The following is an 18,049-nucleotide window of genomic DNA, read 5'->3' as shown; positions in this document are numbered from 1 at the left end:
CGACATTCACGTTATAATTTATTAAGTTTGGAACGTGTCGCAGTCTCTAATTACTTATATAATTTTGTTAGATAAATTATTTAAAATTATATTATTTATAATTAGTTAAAAGCAACTAAAAATCGATAATTTAATAATTGAAAAATAATTATTTTATTAAAAAATATGATTATTTTTTTTAATATACTGTGATAAATTCTATCAATTACAATGTCAAATAATGAATTCATAATATTTATAAATAACAACTTCAAGTTTATTATGAAAAATTTTATTTTAATAATTAAGATAATACTAAAAAAATATTTGAGTATTGAAATATAAAAATTTCAAAAAACATATATAAGACAATAATTAAAGTAAATATAAAAAATTCACAACATAGATTTCATATATTAAAAATATTACGTCATTTATTAAGCAAGTACTTGGAAGGTGGTAGGAGTCAGAAAAAGAGTAAATAGTAAAAATTGCAGGAGGACACGTCTGCACATCATAACGTAACGAAAGAGGCTTTAATGGGAAGCAGCAACCAAAGTCTTATCTTTTACCCAAAGTCGTTGAAAATATTGCGTCATTGAAAAGTTTTATACAATTATTATTATTTTATTTTTACCCACACCCACTAAAAATATATAATTTTAAACTTTCGGTTAATTTAATATAAAATCCAATCTCTGTATTTTATTGTGATTTAAAATTTATTTAAATTTATTTAAAATATATAAATCATGACAACATTTTTAATGTAATAAATTTAAATATCGAGAATAATTTAAGTGGGTCGAGTTAATTTTAAGTTATCCGAAATTATATGCTTTTGTTGAGTTAATTTCAAGTTGTATATAATTTTTATGTTGTTAATTTATTAATAATTTAACTTACCATTAATTAAACTATAAATTATTATAGATTAAGCGATATAAATCTTTTGATTTCATAGACCAAAAAAAAAATCTGTTGGTTTCAAGATAGTCACATAATTAAATATATTTTTTTTGAATTAATGAAAATCAATAAATATGACTCAAATTACAAAAATGGATAGATTACATATTTATTACGTTAAACGCATGAACGGGTGAGGGTACTCGCATCGGTGTCGTTTTGGGTCGGGTCAAAGTGGCTGTTGTCAACAAAACGACGACGAAAAACATCAAAGAGCCAAAATGGGTTCGAAGGAGACGTGATTGCGTCCGTCGTGGGGAACGTATCTCCATAACAGCGTTTTTTCATTGGAATTTGGACCAAAGCCAAAAGAAAAGGGTACCCGCTTTTTCCTGATTTGGGGTTCTCGAGTCTCTGTCACCCACGGTGATTCTATCATGTCCTTAACATAATGGAAGTCTAAGACCGTAGTGGCGATCAACGTTAGTTACCAGAGCACTAATGTGCGCCCTAGGTAGCTATTCGCACACCAAATTCATAAGCATTCACGCATTAAAGTGTTGTACAAAATAATATTAGATAAGTAATTTACCACAATAATTTATCATCATTGCTATTTATTTCTCAACGAGTGAGTTCTATTTGAAATTTATGTTTATTTTATTTTAAATTAATTACATAAAATTATGCCTAAAACAAATAAATTTTAGATTTAGTTACAATTATACTTCAATAATTTTGGGTTATATTGGAAACTAATTTAAAATATTATTATGAATGTTTAATTTACATAAAATTTAGTCCCAAATTATTTAATACTTTTAAAATAATCTAATTAAAAAATTGATAATAATTTAAATACATAATTGTGAGGTTATAAATTTATAAGGAAAGTAAGAATTATTTCAATCATTTACATAAAAGTATAATTTTATTTTAAATTCAAAATTTGAAAGATAAAACATAATTTTATAACCATATATTTATTTTAAACATAGTGTGAAATAATTATAAAAAAGGGTACAAGTACTTTTATATTAATTTTTTATTCAAATAAGAATTTTTGAATAATTTCAAATATATATATTTTCATATTAAAATATTTACCTTAAATACTTAAATTTTAAATCTAAAAAATGAAAATAGAAAAAGATTAATTGCCATTGTTTTGAAAGAAAATTACCTAATTGCCTTAAATAGCATATAATTTAATACCTTGATAATTCTAGAGAACAATAATTTTTTTTTTTAGAAAAGGCAAGAAATAATGGAGGTACAACCCTTGAAAGCAATGACATGGTGCTTTTTAGACAATTCATTATTAGAAGAAGAAAAAAAGGCCAGTGTCGCCGTATAACATGCGCACATGGGGTACTAGATAAGCCGTTATCGTCACCATCCTTCCCTATTCCGTACATGTGTTTTTTAAGAGTAGAAGAGCATTCCCACTTGACTCGCTAAAGGCTGGACCCTTCTGTTACCTCCATTTTCTTGGCCTTCAAAAACCTGCTCTTCTTTCTCCCTCTCATTCGCTTCTTTTCCACCTAATCCCACTTGCTTAACTATCTAATCAAACCCTTCTGTTCTGTCTCCTCTTCTCTCTCTACTCGTCACTGTTCTAAGATGGATGGCCAAGATCAGAGAAAGAACCATTTTGCAGGTTGATTTCTTTGTTATATTTTGGTTTTTTGTTCATGGGTTCACCATTTTTTCATTCTTTATTCGTATAGTAAGCCATATATTTTTACATACATAAATATGTAGATATATGTATGTACCTATGTATGCATATACCTGGTTTTCTTGTTTCTTTCAAAAACTCTATATGATTCTGCACGCGGCGACGGGCATTAGTAATTCCACGTTCTTGTGTTTTCTTGCTCGGGATTTGTTTGTTTCCTGGTTCCATTATTGGAAATTTTATGTCGTGTGATGACTTTTTTTATAACTTTTAGTTCTCATGGAAAGTTGGTGCCTTTTTCTTGATTTTCTCGTCATTTGTAGGGAGTGAGAGCCATGGACTTCATGTCTGCAGCAAATGCGGCTGGCCGTTTGCTAACTCGCATCCCAGTGCAAAGCAAAGGCGTGCGCATAAAAAGATCTGTGGAAAACCTAAAGGGTACCAGCGAGTTGACTCAGGGGAAGGTGGAAGTGCTCATGGAGTTGTTTCCGACGATGAGCACTTCTCTGATGAAGATTATAAAACCCCTAGTAAGTGCTCTTGTTAATATAAAAGTTTATATGCTCTGTTTGCTTGAAAAGAAGGAGAGAGAAAATGAGTGGGTGCAACTGGAAATTTGGGCCTTTAGAGACTTGGGTAATTTCTTTGGAGTTAAGCTTGGTTACAGCTGATCGGTTGAGTTAGGTTAGATGATAACAGATATGAACTTTTTTTGGAAATAAATCAAGAGGTTTTGTGAAATTCATACTCTGAAAATCCCATTTCAGTTGATAAAAAAATGAATTAACAGTGAATCCATTAAAAGTCTTTCCATTGAGTTCCATAAAACTTCTTTTAGGAACATAAAAATTTGCACTTTTATCTGGTTCTTAACTTAGTTTTGTAGTAAGTCATTTTGTAGAATTAATTTATTTTCATTGGTGAATTTGGCATTCAAAGGTCCAAAAGTTGTGGATAAAAGTAATAATGTGAAGGCTATTAGTGAAACTGGTGGAACGCAGAACAAATTGCTGGATGAAGTACTCAGAGATTCAGTTGTGGAATTTTCTCCCGGTGTTGAAGAAAAAACGAAGGGGAATACAGAACTAGCAGTGGAAAGAAGTGCTAAGAATGATCAGGATGCTGTACAATCTCTTGAGGATATTGCTAGGTCCTAATTGATCTTTGAGCCAACAAGATATTTTATATTACTATGTTGTTATGTTTTTTTGATTGATAATGCTTTCATATTTAGAATGCCAATTGACACCTAAAGTCTTCATGAATAAATATGATGCTTACTTGTTGAAAGAAGTAAATGTTCATATTATTTTGCTGGTGTGATTGTATACTGATAACTTTGCAGTGAGGCTGCAACCAATTGAAACTCCAAAGAGGGTTTTGGAAATTTAAGGTTTTCATTTTGTAAAACATTGTTTCTGCATCTCATATTGTGAGGTCTAACAGATATATAGTCAACCAATATTTGTTCTTCTTTGAAATTGTAAACTATTTGGAATTGGTAGAGTCTGTTTCCAATTATAGTTCATACTAATATACAGTCCATCTGATGGGATGTCTAGAGATGGTAGAAATGGTTCTATATGTGTCTTATACCTGTTCAAATCTGAAATTCTGGCAGATACATCACAACGAAGTAAGAAGATTGATGCTGATTTTACAGAAAGCACAACTAAATTTGTGGGGCTAGAGACTGACTCAGGAGAAATTGAAGATATCAAGCTAGAAAGTGGCCAAGTGTATGTTATCCCCTTTGAGGTAGTGTCTGAAAAGACCAAGGAGATAATCTCAGATTCTGTGTCGATTGATGGACTTATTAGATCAAATAAGGAGCATGTAGATCATGCAAATACTTCGATTGATGCTGCACAAACTAAGACATATGAAGCTCCAGGAACCAACTTTTCCACTTCTATTAATTCAATTGAGGATTACAATGGAAATAAAGAAGCAAACGAAAATGTAATCGTGCTTTCTGTGCCTGGTGATGTTCCTGTGGTTGACCAAGTTGACCTTATGGTTGAAGACTTTGAAGACCATAAGGGAGCGAAATTACATCAGTCTTTATTAGTAGATCCGTGTGAAACAATCAGGGAGGAGGAGGGGAAACTAAAACTCCCGATAATGAGAATGGTACTAATATTCACTCTAGAGAACTGAATGGGCATATTGAAGTGTTCGTATGCATGTTTTGGAAGATGACTGTAAACATGACGGTGGGAATGAGAAGGTGTCGTCAACGAGGGAACTGAGAGTGCAATTCATTACTTTGGAGAACCAAGTGAAGGAATTGGAGTCTATCCATCGGGTATGCATGGTTTGGAATATGACCATAAACATGAAGGTCGGAATGACAAGCCTGTGATCAACGAGGGGAGTGACAGTGTAATTGTTTTTTCTGTGCCTGATGATGTTCCTGTGGACGACCATGCTGAGGTCATGCTTGAGGACTTTAAAGACCACAAGGGAGTGAAATTGGATCAGTTTTTATTGGTAGATTCGCGTGAAACAATTGAGTATTCAAAAGGGGGAAAAGATGGACCTTATAATGAGAATGTTGCGACGAGTGTCTACTCTGGAGAACAGAGTGAAAGCACTGAGGTATCTGCATCAATTTTGCATGTTTTGGAAGATGACGATAAACAGGAAGGTGGGGATGATAAGCTTGTGGTCGACGAAGGGCATAAGAATACAATTGTGTTTTCTGTGCCTGATGATGTTCCTGTGGTTGACCATGCTGAACTATGAACATGGGAATGATGATCCTATGGCCAGTGAAGGGAACAAGAATGTAATTGTGCTTTCTGTGCCTAATGATGTTCCTGTGGTTGACCATGCTGAGCTCATGCTTAAAGTGTTCAAGGACCATAATGGACTGAAATTGGATGAGTCTCTATTGGCAGATGCATGTGAAACGATTAAGGATAGGGAAGGTGAAGCAGAAGCACCCGATAATGAGAGTGTTCGTACTGTCTACTCTGAGGAACCCAGTGAAGTCACTCAGGTCTCTGCATCAGTTATGCATGTTTCTGAAGATGACCATAAACATGGAGGTGGAAATGACAAACTTATGAATGAAGAAGGGAATAAGAATAATAGTCTGCTTTCTGTTCCTAATGGTGCTACTCTGACTGACCACTATGGTCTCATGCTTGAAGACTTTAAAGACCAAAGGGAGTTGGATTGCCTCAATCTGTATTGGTAGATTCATGTGAAACAATCAAGGATTCAGAGGGTGAACCAAAAGCTCCTGGAAGTGAGAACATTCCTAGTGTCCGCTCTGGAGAACCAAGTGAAGGCACTGAGGTCTTTTCATTAGTTACGTATATGTTGGAAGATGACCATAAACATTAAGGTGGATATGCCGAGCCCACGGTCAAAAAACTCGCAGTGATCAAAGGATTAGATGAAGTAGCAGCCCAGGATGATGCTTATAAAATTGAGATGAGAAAGGTGAGGAAACTTTGCTCGCCTGTGCGGCAGTAGACGCATAACATCAGTGACAATTCACTGCAGAAAGGTTCCTCAGAAGCTGTCATGGAAGTTTTACCTGATACAGGTGCAGAAGTCAGCCTTATAACCAACTCTTCAAACACTGATAATTATGGAAGTCATGAAAAAGCTGGGGTTAAAATATGTGATACTGTTAAACATGATGGTAACAAGACATTTGAAGGGGAAACTGGTGCAGAAAGCAAAATTTCTAGTAGTCTCTCTGAGTCTGAAGTTGATCTATCGTCAAACATGCTTAACGTCAATAATGGGGATGATGCTGGTGATTGTGGAAAGTTTGTGATGGAAAAAGCGTAGTTACCTGAAACTGCACCTGAGGATTTGGATTGAGTTTCAGACGTCACACTGAATTTCAGAGAAGATCTAGTTGACAGAAAGAGAAGAGACAAGAGAATGCAGATTTTTTCAACATGGCAGCTGAATCATGTTGTCATGAAGATGATCTATTGCAGAAATCCCGTGCAGAGACCATGAAGAAAGGACCACATCTCTTCGTCAGATGCTGAACCTTCTATTCCAAGTTCTGCAGCTGTTGAAGATAACCGTACCAGAGAATTTGGAGGGGATGCTTTTGGGTTCTTTTCACGGCCCACACAGTGCAAGGACGATAATAGCTTTTTTAATATCAACTGGCACATACCCAACTGAACTTTCAGTTGACTCAAATAGCCAAACTGATAGTGTAGAAGCCAACTGGGGATCAGTTTCAGGTACATTTTCCATTTTTGTTTCTGAAACAACTGCATATTGCATAGAAGATAAACCAAGACTCAAAGGGGACTAAACAATCTAGGATCTATAATGACTAAATTTACAAGATCATACTTTAGACTTCCTTTTAAGTTAATCAATATTTTTCAACTGCTAGGATATAAAACTATGTAGCATGTTTACACGGGAGTATGTTGATGAAGGTACTTAAAAGTTTATACGAGTTCCCTTGCATTTCAAGCTTGAATTTCAATTTAATTACAGTAGGCTCTGTCTGGAATAATTCTAGAAATTTCTTGTGGAATATCATTTGCAAATGCATAATTTGTACATCATGCTTTTTACTCTCTTAAATTGTGAACAACGCTCTCGATGCAATCGGATACACCGACTACCATTGATGCTGAAACTGATAAAGCAAACTCGGAGAAGCCAAAAGGTGGATATGAGGGACAACACGGTGACAAATCAGATATATTTGAACCACCCTCCTTCATGACATTGGTTGAACCTCGCTGTGAGGATCACCATAAAGTAGCTGGTTCTGAAATGCAAGCAGATCAGAAACCACACCAGCCAAAAGCTTCAGTTTTGCAAGCCGGTTGGTTCCCTTCTCTTACGAACGTTGTGAATGAGTCACAAGGGAGAAAAAGAACGAAGAGATTATTGCCAAGGTAACAAACTGGAGCACGGGGAAGCACCATGCTCCACTCAAGGATCTTTTAGGTGAGGCCAGTAATGAAGCCAGACCAAGATCACTGGATATGATGAAATATAGAGTTCCATTGATTCAGCCAGAGACACCACCAGTCTCTCTACCCCAAAACTGATATCAATTATGAGTCGTGAATCCTCCTCTCCCGAGCCCGGGAAGTGAGAGATGGTAGACGAGGAGTGGAATTCTCCAGCAAGATATCCAACAAACATAAAAAGAGAGAAGAGGAAAGTGAAGGGGAGATCGTACTGCGTACAATTCATATGCTGCTCATCTAGGAATTAGGATTGGTTTATAAATGTATAGAAATTTAGAAACAAAAATGGGGAATGCTACGTTGTTAGAGGCTCTTCTGATTGATGAACAGAACATTGGCCACGTCTGCAACATTTTCTGAACACCCCAGTATCACACCATTGATTTGTATTCTTAAGATACTACCATGTACTTCTGTTGCTTTTGCCTGGTGTTCTTATTTTTGATACTATCTGAATGAGGAAGCTCAAGAAGATGATTATTTTTTCTTTTGAAAAAACACAGATTGACTATGATCTCTTATTTTTATATAAAAAGTTTTAATTTTTTTAAATCTTAGAATTAAAAAATAAATAAATTTTATGAAGTAATTAATTTATACACATTAATCTTAAAATTACTAGAATTAAAATTATGCATATAAAAAGCTAACTATAAAGTCTTGAAATTTTCCTTCCCATGGTGTCTGAATACAAAATCAATCAGGCTATGGTAAGTCCATCTTGTCGATTCTGTAACTTTAGGGTCAAGAGTTTTGTATGCCTCTTCAAAGCTCCTTAAAAAGCAACCCTTTCCAAAAGCAGCAAGAACAATAGGATCGGTTTTCATTTCCACCTCTCTGTAAAGAAGACCTCTCCTTCTCCAAGTTTCCAAAGTTGCAGTCCCATCAAAGTTGATCTTATTTGCATCAAACAGAGTCGAAATGGTGATTACATCAGGTTTCACGTCTCGGGCAGACAATTCAGAGAGAATTATCCTCGTGTGCTTGAAATCCTTCATTTTCAAGTAAGCCAGAAGGCTAATGTTGCCAATTGTTACGCTCCATGGAACTTTTCCTTCTTCCATCTCCTCAACAATGGAATCCATTCCTTTTCGACTCAAAATGCAGGCTTGTGAAAGTAAGCGCAGGCACCAAACAAGATCAGTCTTGACACCTATGGAGAGAAGATGAAGCCCCAGATCATCTAATCTCGAAAACATGTAGTTCTTAATATAAACTGTAGATAATTTCCTAACCAAGTCCTCCTTCAATATGATTTTCGAGTTTGAAACCCTCTTATACATCTTCTCCATCTTGTCTAATACCCCAAAGTTTGCATAAGCTTCTAGCATTGCTACCAAAGATGATGAATTCAAATTCATCCTCTTCGATCTCATTCTCTGATACACACTCTCCATTCTTTGGAGCAACCCACCACGCGAAAGCTCCTGAATAAGCAAATTACAAGTTATTTGGTCGGGTGAACAACAATCCAACTCCATCCTCTTCAAGCACAGACCAATCTCATCATACATTCTATATTTCCCATAAGCCTCAATCAGCCCATCATATGTACGACTTCCTGGTGACAAATCGATTTCTTTCATCTCACTGAGGAAACCGATAGCCTCCTTAAAATTTTGGTTCTTGGCATAACCATGAATAATGGAATTATAAATTTCTGAAGAAGGAGTGAGGTTATGAGCCTTCATCTCCCCAAGTGCTTGAGTGGCTTCTTCCATTTTTCCTTCTTTACATAGTAACCCTACAATCTCTTCATAGTTGAATTCATTAATTCTTGACTTCTCCTTTTCCTTCCACATATCAAACACCTAACAAAATTGAGAATAAGTGTTCGAGATTTTCATTTTTGTCAGAAGATAGCAATAATTCCAGAATGCTAATAAGAAAGTTCCAGAAATGTTAAGGCTATGTTTGGAACAAATTGAGAATTTTATAACATTCATTTGAAAAGCCACTATTAGTTTAACTAGGAGTGAGATAAAATTTTAGTTGAAATCATAAAACATCAGTTCATTGAGAATTCCAACTGAAATCAAAGCAATATATTTAAACTCCATCAAATTCAACTGAGTTTGGAATAAATTTTTCTGATTCCATTTAAAAATTCTCTAGTTGGACATTTGTTATTTTCTTTAGTAAAATTTTCTTTCACTATCAGTTAAACTAACTTGAATTTCCAAATAAATTCCTCAAGAATTCTTGATCTGTTCCAAACATAGCCTAACGAGTTTCTTCAGCGAGAAACGTACCGGAAGAATCTCGTTTGATCTCGAAGAATTTCTGAGAAATCTAACAACAACCCAGAACTGGTCTTTGCTCCAATCCCCATCTTCTTCAAGGATTTGCATAGGGCACGAGTCCTTCCGCCCAAGCCTCTCCAGCAAGCCTCTGAGATTCCGGTGCTCATGGTAGGCTTCGACAAGCAGAGTGGCGTGACTTGCGTCCAGGGACGGCGGAGATAAGCGGAGAGAGGAGCAGAGACAGAAATCGGTGAGGAATTTGGGTTTGGTGAATCGGGGTTTTGAGAAGAAGACGGCTTTATTGGGCGAGTTGATGCTGGTAGATTTACATGGCGGTGGCGTTAACCTGAAGCGGAAACGAAGGCTCAGAACATTCTCCATGCAATTCTTAATCTGTTGAATCTGTCCCCATTTCCGCAGCAGGGGAGAACGTTGAAGCCATAAAGTGATTAAAAAGGAGGGTTTCTTGTGTACGTATAATTTTAATCTTGGCAATTTTAAGATTAAATGTGTATTAATTAATTGATTAAATTTAAAGAATTTTTTAATTCTAACATTTAAAAAGATTAAAACTTTTTATGTAAAAATAAGATATCATAGTTAAAACCTGTCCTTCAAAAGAAAAAATAATCATCTCCAAAAGCTTCCCCCGGTCAAAGCAACACAAGTACATAATGGTATTTTAATAATGCAAATCAATGATATGATACCGGTGTATAGAAGAAAATGTTGCAGACAGGGGCAATGTTCCGTTCATCAATCAGAAGAGCCTCTAACAAAGTAGCATCCCCCATTTTTGTTTCTAAATTTCTATACATTCATAATCCCATCCTAGTTCCTTGATGAGCAGCACACGAATTGTACCCAGTACGATCTCCCCTTCACTTTCCTCTTCTCTCTTTTTATGTCTGTCGGATACCTTGCTGGAGAATTCCACTCCTCCCCTACCATTTCTCGCTTCCCAGGCTCAGCAGAGGACTCACGACCCATGATTGATATCACTTTTGGGGCGGAGAGACTGGTGGCCTCTCTGGCTGAATCTTCTCCTTTTTGAATCAACGGAACTCTATATTCCATCATATCCAGTGATCTTGGTCTGGCTTCGTTACTGGCCTCACCTAAAAGATTCTTCAGGGGAGCATGGTGCTTCCCCGTGCTCCAGTTTGTTACCTTGGCAATGATCTCTTCGTTCTTTTTTCTCCCTTGTGACTCATTCACAACGTTCGTAAGAGAAGGGAACCAACCCGCTTGCAAAACTGAAGCTTTTGGCTGGTGTGGTTTCTGATCTGCTTGCATTTCAGAACCAGCTACTTTATGGTGATCCTCACCGCGAGGTTCAACCAATGTCATGAAGGAGGGTGGTTCAAATACATCCGATTTGTCACTTTGTTGTCCCTCATATCCGCCTTTTGGCTTCTCCGAGTTTGCTTTCTCAGTTTCAGCATCAATGGCAGTCAGTGTATCCGATTGCAATGAAAGCACTGTTCACAGTTTAAGAGAGTAAAAAGCATGATGTACAAAATATGAATTTGCAAATGAATTCCACAAGAAATGTCTAAAATTGTTCCTAACATAGCCTTTTGTAATTAAAATGAAACTACAATGCAAGAAATTCAAGGAACTTGTATAAACTTTCAGTGCCTTCATCAACATACTCCCGGGTAAACATGTGTAAAGGACCAACAGTAAATTAGGAAAATAGAAAAATAATATGCAAGAGTAAAAATGGTAAGTTTATACGAGGGTAGTTTTGTCCTTTTTATCGTAATAAATTAGGAGAGGAAGATTCGGGATCATCATATCCAGCAGTTACAAATTCCTACTCTATAATCTATATTAAAGCATGTACTCAAAAAAGTATGGAAACGGAAAATTATTGAAATCAGAATATATTTTCTCTCTCAAAATCTCGCTAATTCTCGACTTTCTCTCTTCTTTCTCTCTCTTTCCTCTCTTCTCTTTTCTCAGATCAGAAACCATGAGTAAGACTTCTGACAACATGCAACATAGTTCTGTATCCTAGCAGTTGAAAAATACTAATTAACTTAAAAAGAAGTCTAAATATCATCTTGAAAATTTACTCAATATAGATTCTAGATCATTTACCCTCTTCGAGTCTTGACTAATCCTCAATGCTATATGCAGCTACTTTGAAAATAAAAACGGAAAATGTACCTGAAACCGATCCCCAGTTGGCTTCTACACTATCAGTTTGGCTATTTGAGTCAATTGAAAGGTCAGTTGGGTATGTGCCATGTTGATATTTAAAAAATCCATTATCGTCCTTGCACTGTGTGGGCTGTGAACAGAACCCAAAAGCATCCCCTCCAAATTCTCTGGTACGGTTATCTTCAACAGCTGCAGAACTTGAAATAGAAGGTTCGGCATCAGAAGAAAAAAGACGTGGTCCTTTAGTCATTGCCTCTGCATGAGATTTCTGTAATAAATCATCTTCATGACAACGTAATTCAGTTGCCATGTTGATAAAATCTGCATTCGCTTGGTCTCTTCCCTTGCTGTCAACTAGATCTTCTCTGAAATCCAGTGTGATGTCTGAAACTCCATCCAAATCCTCAGGTACTGTTTGACTTTTAACCCTGGCCACATCACTTTTTTCAATCATATACTTTCCACAATCACCAGCATCATCCCCATTATTGACATTGAGCATGTCTGATGATGGATTAACTTCAGACAAAGAGAGACTACAAGAAATTTTGCTTTCTGCACCAGTTTCCCCTTCAAATGTCTTGCCATCATCATGTTTAACAGTATCACATATTTCAACCCCAGCCATTTCATGACTTCCAGAATTATCAGTGTTTGGAAAGTTGGTTATAAGGTTGACTTCTGCACCTGTATCAGGTAAAACTTCCATGACAGTTTCTGAGGAACCTTTCTGCAGCGAATTGTCACAAATATCATAAGTCTGCTGTCCTTCAAGCAAGCAAAGAATTTCCTTACCTTTCTTTATCTCAATTGTATAAGCATCGTCCTGGGCTGCTTCTTCATCTAATCCTTTAACCACACCGAGTTTTTTGACCATGAGATCGGCATTTCCACCTTCATGTTTATGGTCATTTTCCAACATAAGCATAACTGATGAAAAGACCTCATTGTCTTCACTTAGTTCTCCAGAGTGGACACAAGGAACATTCTCACCTTCAGGAGCTTTTGTTTCACCCTCTGAATCCTCGATTGTTTCACATGAATCTACTGATATAGACTGAGGCAACTCAACTCCCTTATGTTCTTTAAAGTCTTTAAGCAAGAGCTCATTGTGGTCAGCCACAGGAGCACCATTAGGAACAGAAAGAAGACTCATATTCTTATTCCCTTCTTTGTTCATAAGTTTGTCATTTGCACCTCCATTTTTATGGTCATCCTCAGAAACATGCATAACTGATGCAGAAACCTGAGAGCCTTCACTCGGTTCGCCAGAGTAGACACTACTAACATTCTCATTATTGGGTGCTTCTGCTTCACCTTTCCCATCCTTAATCGTTTCACATTCATCTACCGATAAAGACTGATCCAATTTCACTCGATTGTGGTCTTTGAAATCTTCAAGCATGAGCTCAGCATGATCAACCTCAGGAACATCATCAAGCACAGAAAGTACAATTACGTTCTTATTCCCTTCATTGGCCATATGATCATCATCTCCATGTTCATGTTTATGGCCATCTCCCACAACATGCATAACTGGTGCAGAGACCTTTGTGCCTTCGCTCGGTTTTCCATAGGGGACACTACTGACATTCTTGTTACCAGGTGCGTTTGTTGCCCATGAATCTAACAATAAAGATAGCCCCACTTTCTCCTTGTGGTCTATGAAGTTTTTAAGCATGAGTTCAGTATGGTCAGCCACAGGAACATCATAAGGCACAGAAAGCACAATTTCATTCTTATTCCCTTCGTTGACCACAAGCTTATCATTCCCACCTTCATGTTTATGGCCACCTTCCGAAACATGCAAAACTGATGCAGAGACCTCAGAGCTTTCACTCTGTTTTCCAGAGTAGACACTCGTGATGACCTTCTCATTATCAGGTGCATCTTTTCCCCCTTTTGTATACTCAATTGTTTCACATGAATCTACCAATAAAAACTGCTCCAATTTCACTCCCTTGTGGTTTTTAAAGTCCTCAAGCATGACCTCAGCATGGTCATCCACAGGAACATCATCAGGCACAGAAAGAACAATTACACTATCACTCCCCTCGTCGATCACTGGCTTGTCACTCCAACCTTCATGGTTATGGTCATATTCCAAACCATGCATACCCGATGAATAGACTCCAATTCCTTCACTTGGTCCTCCAAAGTGATAAATTGCACTCTCATTCCCCTCATTGACTACAGCCTTGTCATTCCCACCTTCATGTTTACAGTCATCTTCCAAAACATGCATACCAGAAGCAGAGACTTCGATATGCTCACTCAGTTCTCCAGAGTGAATATTAGTACCATTCTCATTATTGGGATTTTTAGTTTCACCTCCTTCATCCCTGATTGTTTCACACGAATCTACTAATAAAGACTTACATAATTTCACTCCCTTATGGTCTTCAAAGTCTTCAACCATAAGGCCAGCTTGGTCGACCACAGGTACATCATCAGGCACAGAAAGCATGATTACATTTTCATTTGCTTCTTTATTTCCATTGTAACCCTCAATTGAATTAATCGAAGTGGAAAAGTCGGTTCCTGGAGCTTCATATGTCATAGTTTGGGCAGCATCAATCAAAGTATTTGCATGATCTACATGCTCCTTATTTGATCTAATACATTCATCAATCGACACAGAATCTGAGGTTATCTCCTTTGCCTTCTCTGACACTACCTCAGAGGGGACAACATCCACTTGGCAACTTTCTAGCTTGATATCTTCATTTTCTCTTGAATCAGTCTCTATCCCCACAAATGTAGTTGTGCTTTCTGTACAACCAGAATCAAACCTCTTAATTTGTTGTGATGTATCTGCCGGAATTTCAGATTTGAACAGGTATAAGTCACATATAGAACCATTTCGACCATCTCTAGACATCACCCATCAGACAGAACGTATATTAGTATGAACTATAATTGGAAACAGACTCTACCAATTCCAAATAGTTTACAATTTCAAAGAAGAAAAAATATTGGTTGACTATATATCTGTTAGACCTCACAATATGAGATGCAGAAACAATGTTTTACAAAATGAAAACCTTAAATTTCCAAAACCCTCTTTGGAGTTTCAATTGGTTGCAGCCTCACTGCAAAGTTATCAGTATACAATCACACCAGCAAAATAATATGAACATTTACTTCTTTCAACAAGTAAGCATCATATTTATTCATGAAGACTTTAGGTGTCAATTGGCATTCTAAATATGAAAGCATTATCAATCAAAAAAACATAACAACATAGTAATATATAATATCTTGTTGGCTCAAAGATCAATTAGGACCTACCAATATCCTCAAGAGATTGTACAGCATCCTGATCATTCTTAGCACTTCTTTCCACTGCTAGTTCTGTATTCCCCTTCGTTTTTTCTTCAACACCGGGAGAAAATTCCACAACTGAATCTCTGAGTACTTCATCCAGCAATTTGTTCTGTGTTCCACCAGTTTCACTAATAGCCTTCACATTATTACTTTTATCCACAACTTTTGGACCTTTGAATGCCAAATTCACCAATGAAAATAAATTAATTCTACAAAATGACTTACTACAAAACTAAGTTAAGAACCAGATAAAAGTGCAAATTTTTATGTTCCTAAAAGAAGTTTTATGGAACTCAATGGAAAGACTTTTAATAGATTCACTGTTAATTCATTTTTTTATCAACTGAAATGGGATTTTCAGAGTATGAATTTCACAAAACCTCTTGATTTATTTCCAAAAAAAGTTCATATCTGTTATCATCTAACCTAACTCAACCGATCAGCTGTAACCAAGCTTAACTCCAAAGAAATTACCCAAGTCTCTAAAGGCCCAAATTTCCAGTTGCACCCACTCATTTTCTCTCTCCTTCTTTTCAAGCAAACAGAGCATATAAACTTTTATATTAACAAGAGCACTTACTAGGGGTTTTATAATCTTCATCAGAGAAGTGCTCATCGTCGGAAACAACTCCATGAGCACTTCCACCTTCCCCTGAGTCAACTCGCTGGTACCCTTTAGGTTTTCCACAGATCTTTTTATGCGCACGCCTTTGCTTTGCACTGGGATGCGAGTTAGCAAACGCCCAGCCGCATTTGCTGCAGACATGAACTCCATGGTTCTCACTCCCTACAAATGACGAGAAAATAAAGAAAAAGGCACCACCTTTCCATGAGAACTAAAAGTTATAAAAAAAAAAATCATCACACGACATAAAATTTCCAATAATGGAACCAGGAAACAAACAAATCCCGAGCAAGAAAACACAAGAACGTGGAATTACTAATGCCCGTCGCCGCGTGCAGAATCATCTATAGTTTTTGAGAGAAACAAGAAAACCAGGTATATGCATACATAGGTACATACATATATCTACATATTTATGTATGTAAAAATATATGGCTTACTATACGAATAAAGAATGAAAAAATGGTGAACCCATGAACAAAAAACCAAAATATAACAAAGAAATCAACCTGCAAAATGGTTCTTTCTCTGATCTTGGCCATCCATCTTAGAACAGTGACGAGTAGAGAGAGAAGAGGAGACAGAGCAGAAGGGTTTGATTAGATAGTTAAGCAAGTGGGATTAGGTGGAAAAGAAGCGAATGAGAGGGAGAAAGAAGAGCAGGTTTTTGAAGGCCAAGAAAATGGAGGTAACAGAAGGGTCCAGCCTTTAGCGAGTCCAGCGGGAATGCTCTTCTACTCTTAAAAAACACATGTACGGAATAGGGAAGGATGGTGACGATAACGGCTTATCTAGTACCCCATGTGCGCATGTTATACGGCGACACTGGCCTTTTTTTCTTCTTCTAATAATGAATTGTCTAAAAAGCACCATGTCATTGCTTTCAAGGGTTGTACCTCCATTATTTCTTGCCTTTTCTAAAAAAAAAAATTATTGTTCTCTAGAATTATCAAGGTATTAAATTATATGCTATTTAAGGCAATTAGGTAATTTTCTTTCAAAACAATGGCAATTAATCTTTTTCTATATTCATTTTTTAGATTTAAAATTTAAGTATTTAAGGTAAATCTTTTAATATGAAAATATATATCTTTGAAATTATTCAAAATTTCTTATTTGAATAAAAAATTAATATAAAAGTACTTGTACCCTTTTTTATAATTATTTCACACTATGTTTAAAATAAATATATGGTTATAAAATTATGTTTTATCTTTTAAATTTTGAATTTAAAATAAAATTATACTTTTATGTAAATGATTGAAATAATTCTTACTTTCCTTATAAATTTATAACCTCACAATTATGTATTTAAATTATTATAAATTTTTTAATTAGATTATTTTAAAAGTATTAAATAATTTGGGACTAAATTTTATGTAAATTAAACATTCATAATAATATTTTAAATTAGTTTCCAATATAACCCAAAATTATTGAAGTATAATTGTAACTAAATCTAAAATTTATTTGTTTTAAGCATAATTTTATGTAATTAATTTAAAATAGAACTCACTTGTTGAGAAATAAATAGCAATGATGATTAATTATTGTGGTAAATTATTTATCTAATATTATTTTGTACAACACTTTAATGCGTGAATGCTTATGAATTTGGTGTGCGAAGAGCTACCTAGGGCGCACATTAGTGCTCTGGTAACTAACGTTGATCGCCATTACGGTCTTAGACTTCCATTATGTTAAGGACATGATAGAATCACCGTGGGTGACAGAGACTCGAGAACCCCAAATCAGGAAAAAGCGGGTACCCTTTTCTTTTGGCTTTGGTCCAAATTCCAATGAAAAAACGCTGTTATGGAGATACGTTCCCCCACGACGGACGCAATCGCGTCTCCTTCGAACCCATTTTGGCTCTTTGATGTTTTTCGTCGTCGTTTTGTTGACAACAGCCACTTTGACCCGACCCAAAACGACACCGATGCGAGTACCCTCACCCGTTCATGCGTTTAACGTAATAAATATGTAATCTATCCATTTTTGTAATTTGAGTCATACTTATTGATTTTCATTAATTCAAAAAAAATATATTTAATTTATTAATAAATTATGTGACTATCTTGAAACCAACTGATTTTTTTTTTGGTCTATGAAATCAAAAGATTTATATCGCTTAATCTAT

The 18,049-nt window shown here is 35.9% G+C and overlaps 3 protein-coding genes across 7 annotated transcripts; 1 reads left to right on the top strand and 2 right to left on the bottom strand.

Moving 5' to 3' along the window:
• Positions 1 to 2,284: 2,284 nt before the first annotated feature.
• LOC110807946 (uncharacterized) lies at positions 2,285 to 7,968 on the top strand. Of its 2 annotated transcripts, XM_022033256.2 has the most exons (4): positions 2,289 to 2,548; positions 2,893 to 3,099; positions 3,509 to 3,719; positions 4,191 to 4,329. In XM_022033256.2, exons 1-4 carry the CDS (start codon positions 2,512 to 2,514, stop codon positions 4,207 to 4,209), a joined length of 474 nt encoding a protein of 157 aa, XP_021888948.1. In that variant the 5' UTR covers positions 2,289 to 2,511; the 3' UTR covers positions 4,210 to 4,329. The 2 variants fall into 2 exon arrangements, with proteins under 2 accessions (XP_021888947.1, XP_021888948.1); XM_022033255.2 differs by lacking the exon at positions 3,509 to 3,719 and having other exon boundaries at positions 2,285 to 2,548; positions 4,191 to 7,968.
• Positions 7,969 to 8,154: 186 nt separating this feature from the next.
• LOC110807906 (Pentatricopeptide repeat (PPR) superfamily protein) lies at positions 8,155 to 10,268 on the bottom strand. The gene is made up of 2 exons (XM_022033206.2): positions 9,798 to 10,268; positions 8,155 to 9,356 (listed from the first exon to the last, which is right to left on the bottom strand). The coding sequence occupies exons 1-2, from the start codon at positions 10,167 to 10,169 to the stop codon at positions 8,196 to 8,198; spliced, it is 1,533 nt and encodes a 510-aa protein (XP_021888898.1). The 5' UTR covers positions 10,170 to 10,268; the 3' UTR covers positions 8,155 to 8,195.
• Positions 10,269 to 10,382: 114 nt separating this feature from the next.
• LOC110807916 (uncharacterized) lies at positions 10,383 to 16,691 on the bottom strand. 4 transcript variants are annotated; one of them, XM_022033217.2, is made up of 5 exons: positions 16,419 to 16,691; positions 15,865 to 16,071; positions 15,249 to 15,455; positions 11,964 to 14,828; positions 10,383 to 11,269 (listed from the first exon to the last, which is right to left on the bottom strand). In XM_022033217.2, the coding sequence occupies exons 1-5, from the start codon at positions 16,453 to 16,455 to the stop codon at positions 10,620 to 10,622; spliced, it is 3,966 nt and encodes a 1,321-aa protein (XP_021888909.1). In that variant the 5' UTR covers positions 16,456 to 16,691; the 3' UTR covers positions 10,383 to 10,619. The 4 variants fall into 4 exon arrangements, with proteins under 4 accessions (XP_021888909.1, XP_021888910.1, XP_021888911.1 ...); XM_022033218.2 differs by having other exon boundaries at positions 11,964 to 14,771; positions 16,419 to 16,690; XM_022033219.2 differs by having other exon boundaries at positions 11,964 to 14,729; positions 16,419 to 16,689.
• Between the last annotated feature and the right edge of the window lie 1,358 nt (positions 16,692 to 18,049).

This window comes from Carica papaya, chromosome 3 (assembly GCF_054855325.1).
Source record: "Carica papaya isolate Zhongbai chromosome 3, ASM5485532v1, whole genome shotgun sequence".
Taxonomy (NCBI): domain Eukaryota; kingdom Viridiplantae; phylum Streptophyta; class Magnoliopsida; order Brassicales; family Caricaceae; genus Carica; species Carica papaya.
This window is presented reverse-complemented; position numbering and strand designations above follow the sequence as displayed.

Coding starts and splice junctions, on each gene's coding strand:
- LOC110807946 (XM_022033255.2), top strand. CDS start 2,512: ATGGATGGCCAAGATCAGAGAAAGAACCATTTTGCAG. Junction 2,549..2,892: donor GAGAAAGAACCATTTTGCAG/GTTGATTTCTTT, acceptor CGTCATTTGTAG/GGAGTGAGAGCCATGGACTT. Junction 3,100..4,190: donor TGAAGATTATAAAACCCCTA/GTAAGTGCTCTT, acceptor AAATTCTGGCAG/ATACATCACAACGAAGTAAG.
- LOC110807906 (XM_022033206.2), bottom strand. CDS start 10,169: ATGGAGAATGTTCTGAGCCTTCGTTTCCGCTTCAGGTTAACGCCACCG. Junction 9,357..9,797: donor GATCAAACGAGATTCTTCCG/GTACGTTTCTCG, acceptor CAATTTTGTTAG/GTGTTTGATATGTGGAAGGA.
- LOC110807916 (XM_022033217.2), bottom strand. CDS start 16,455: ATGGATGGCCAAGATCAGAGAAAGAACCATTTTGCAG. Junction 16,072..16,418: donor GAGAAAGAACCATTTTGCAG/GTTGATTTCTTT, acceptor CGTCATTTGTAG/GGAGTGAGAACCATGGAGTT. Junction 11,270..11,963: donor CAACTGGGGATCGGTTTCAG/GTACATTTTCCG, acceptor AACTGTGAACAG/TGCTTTCATTGCAATCGGAT.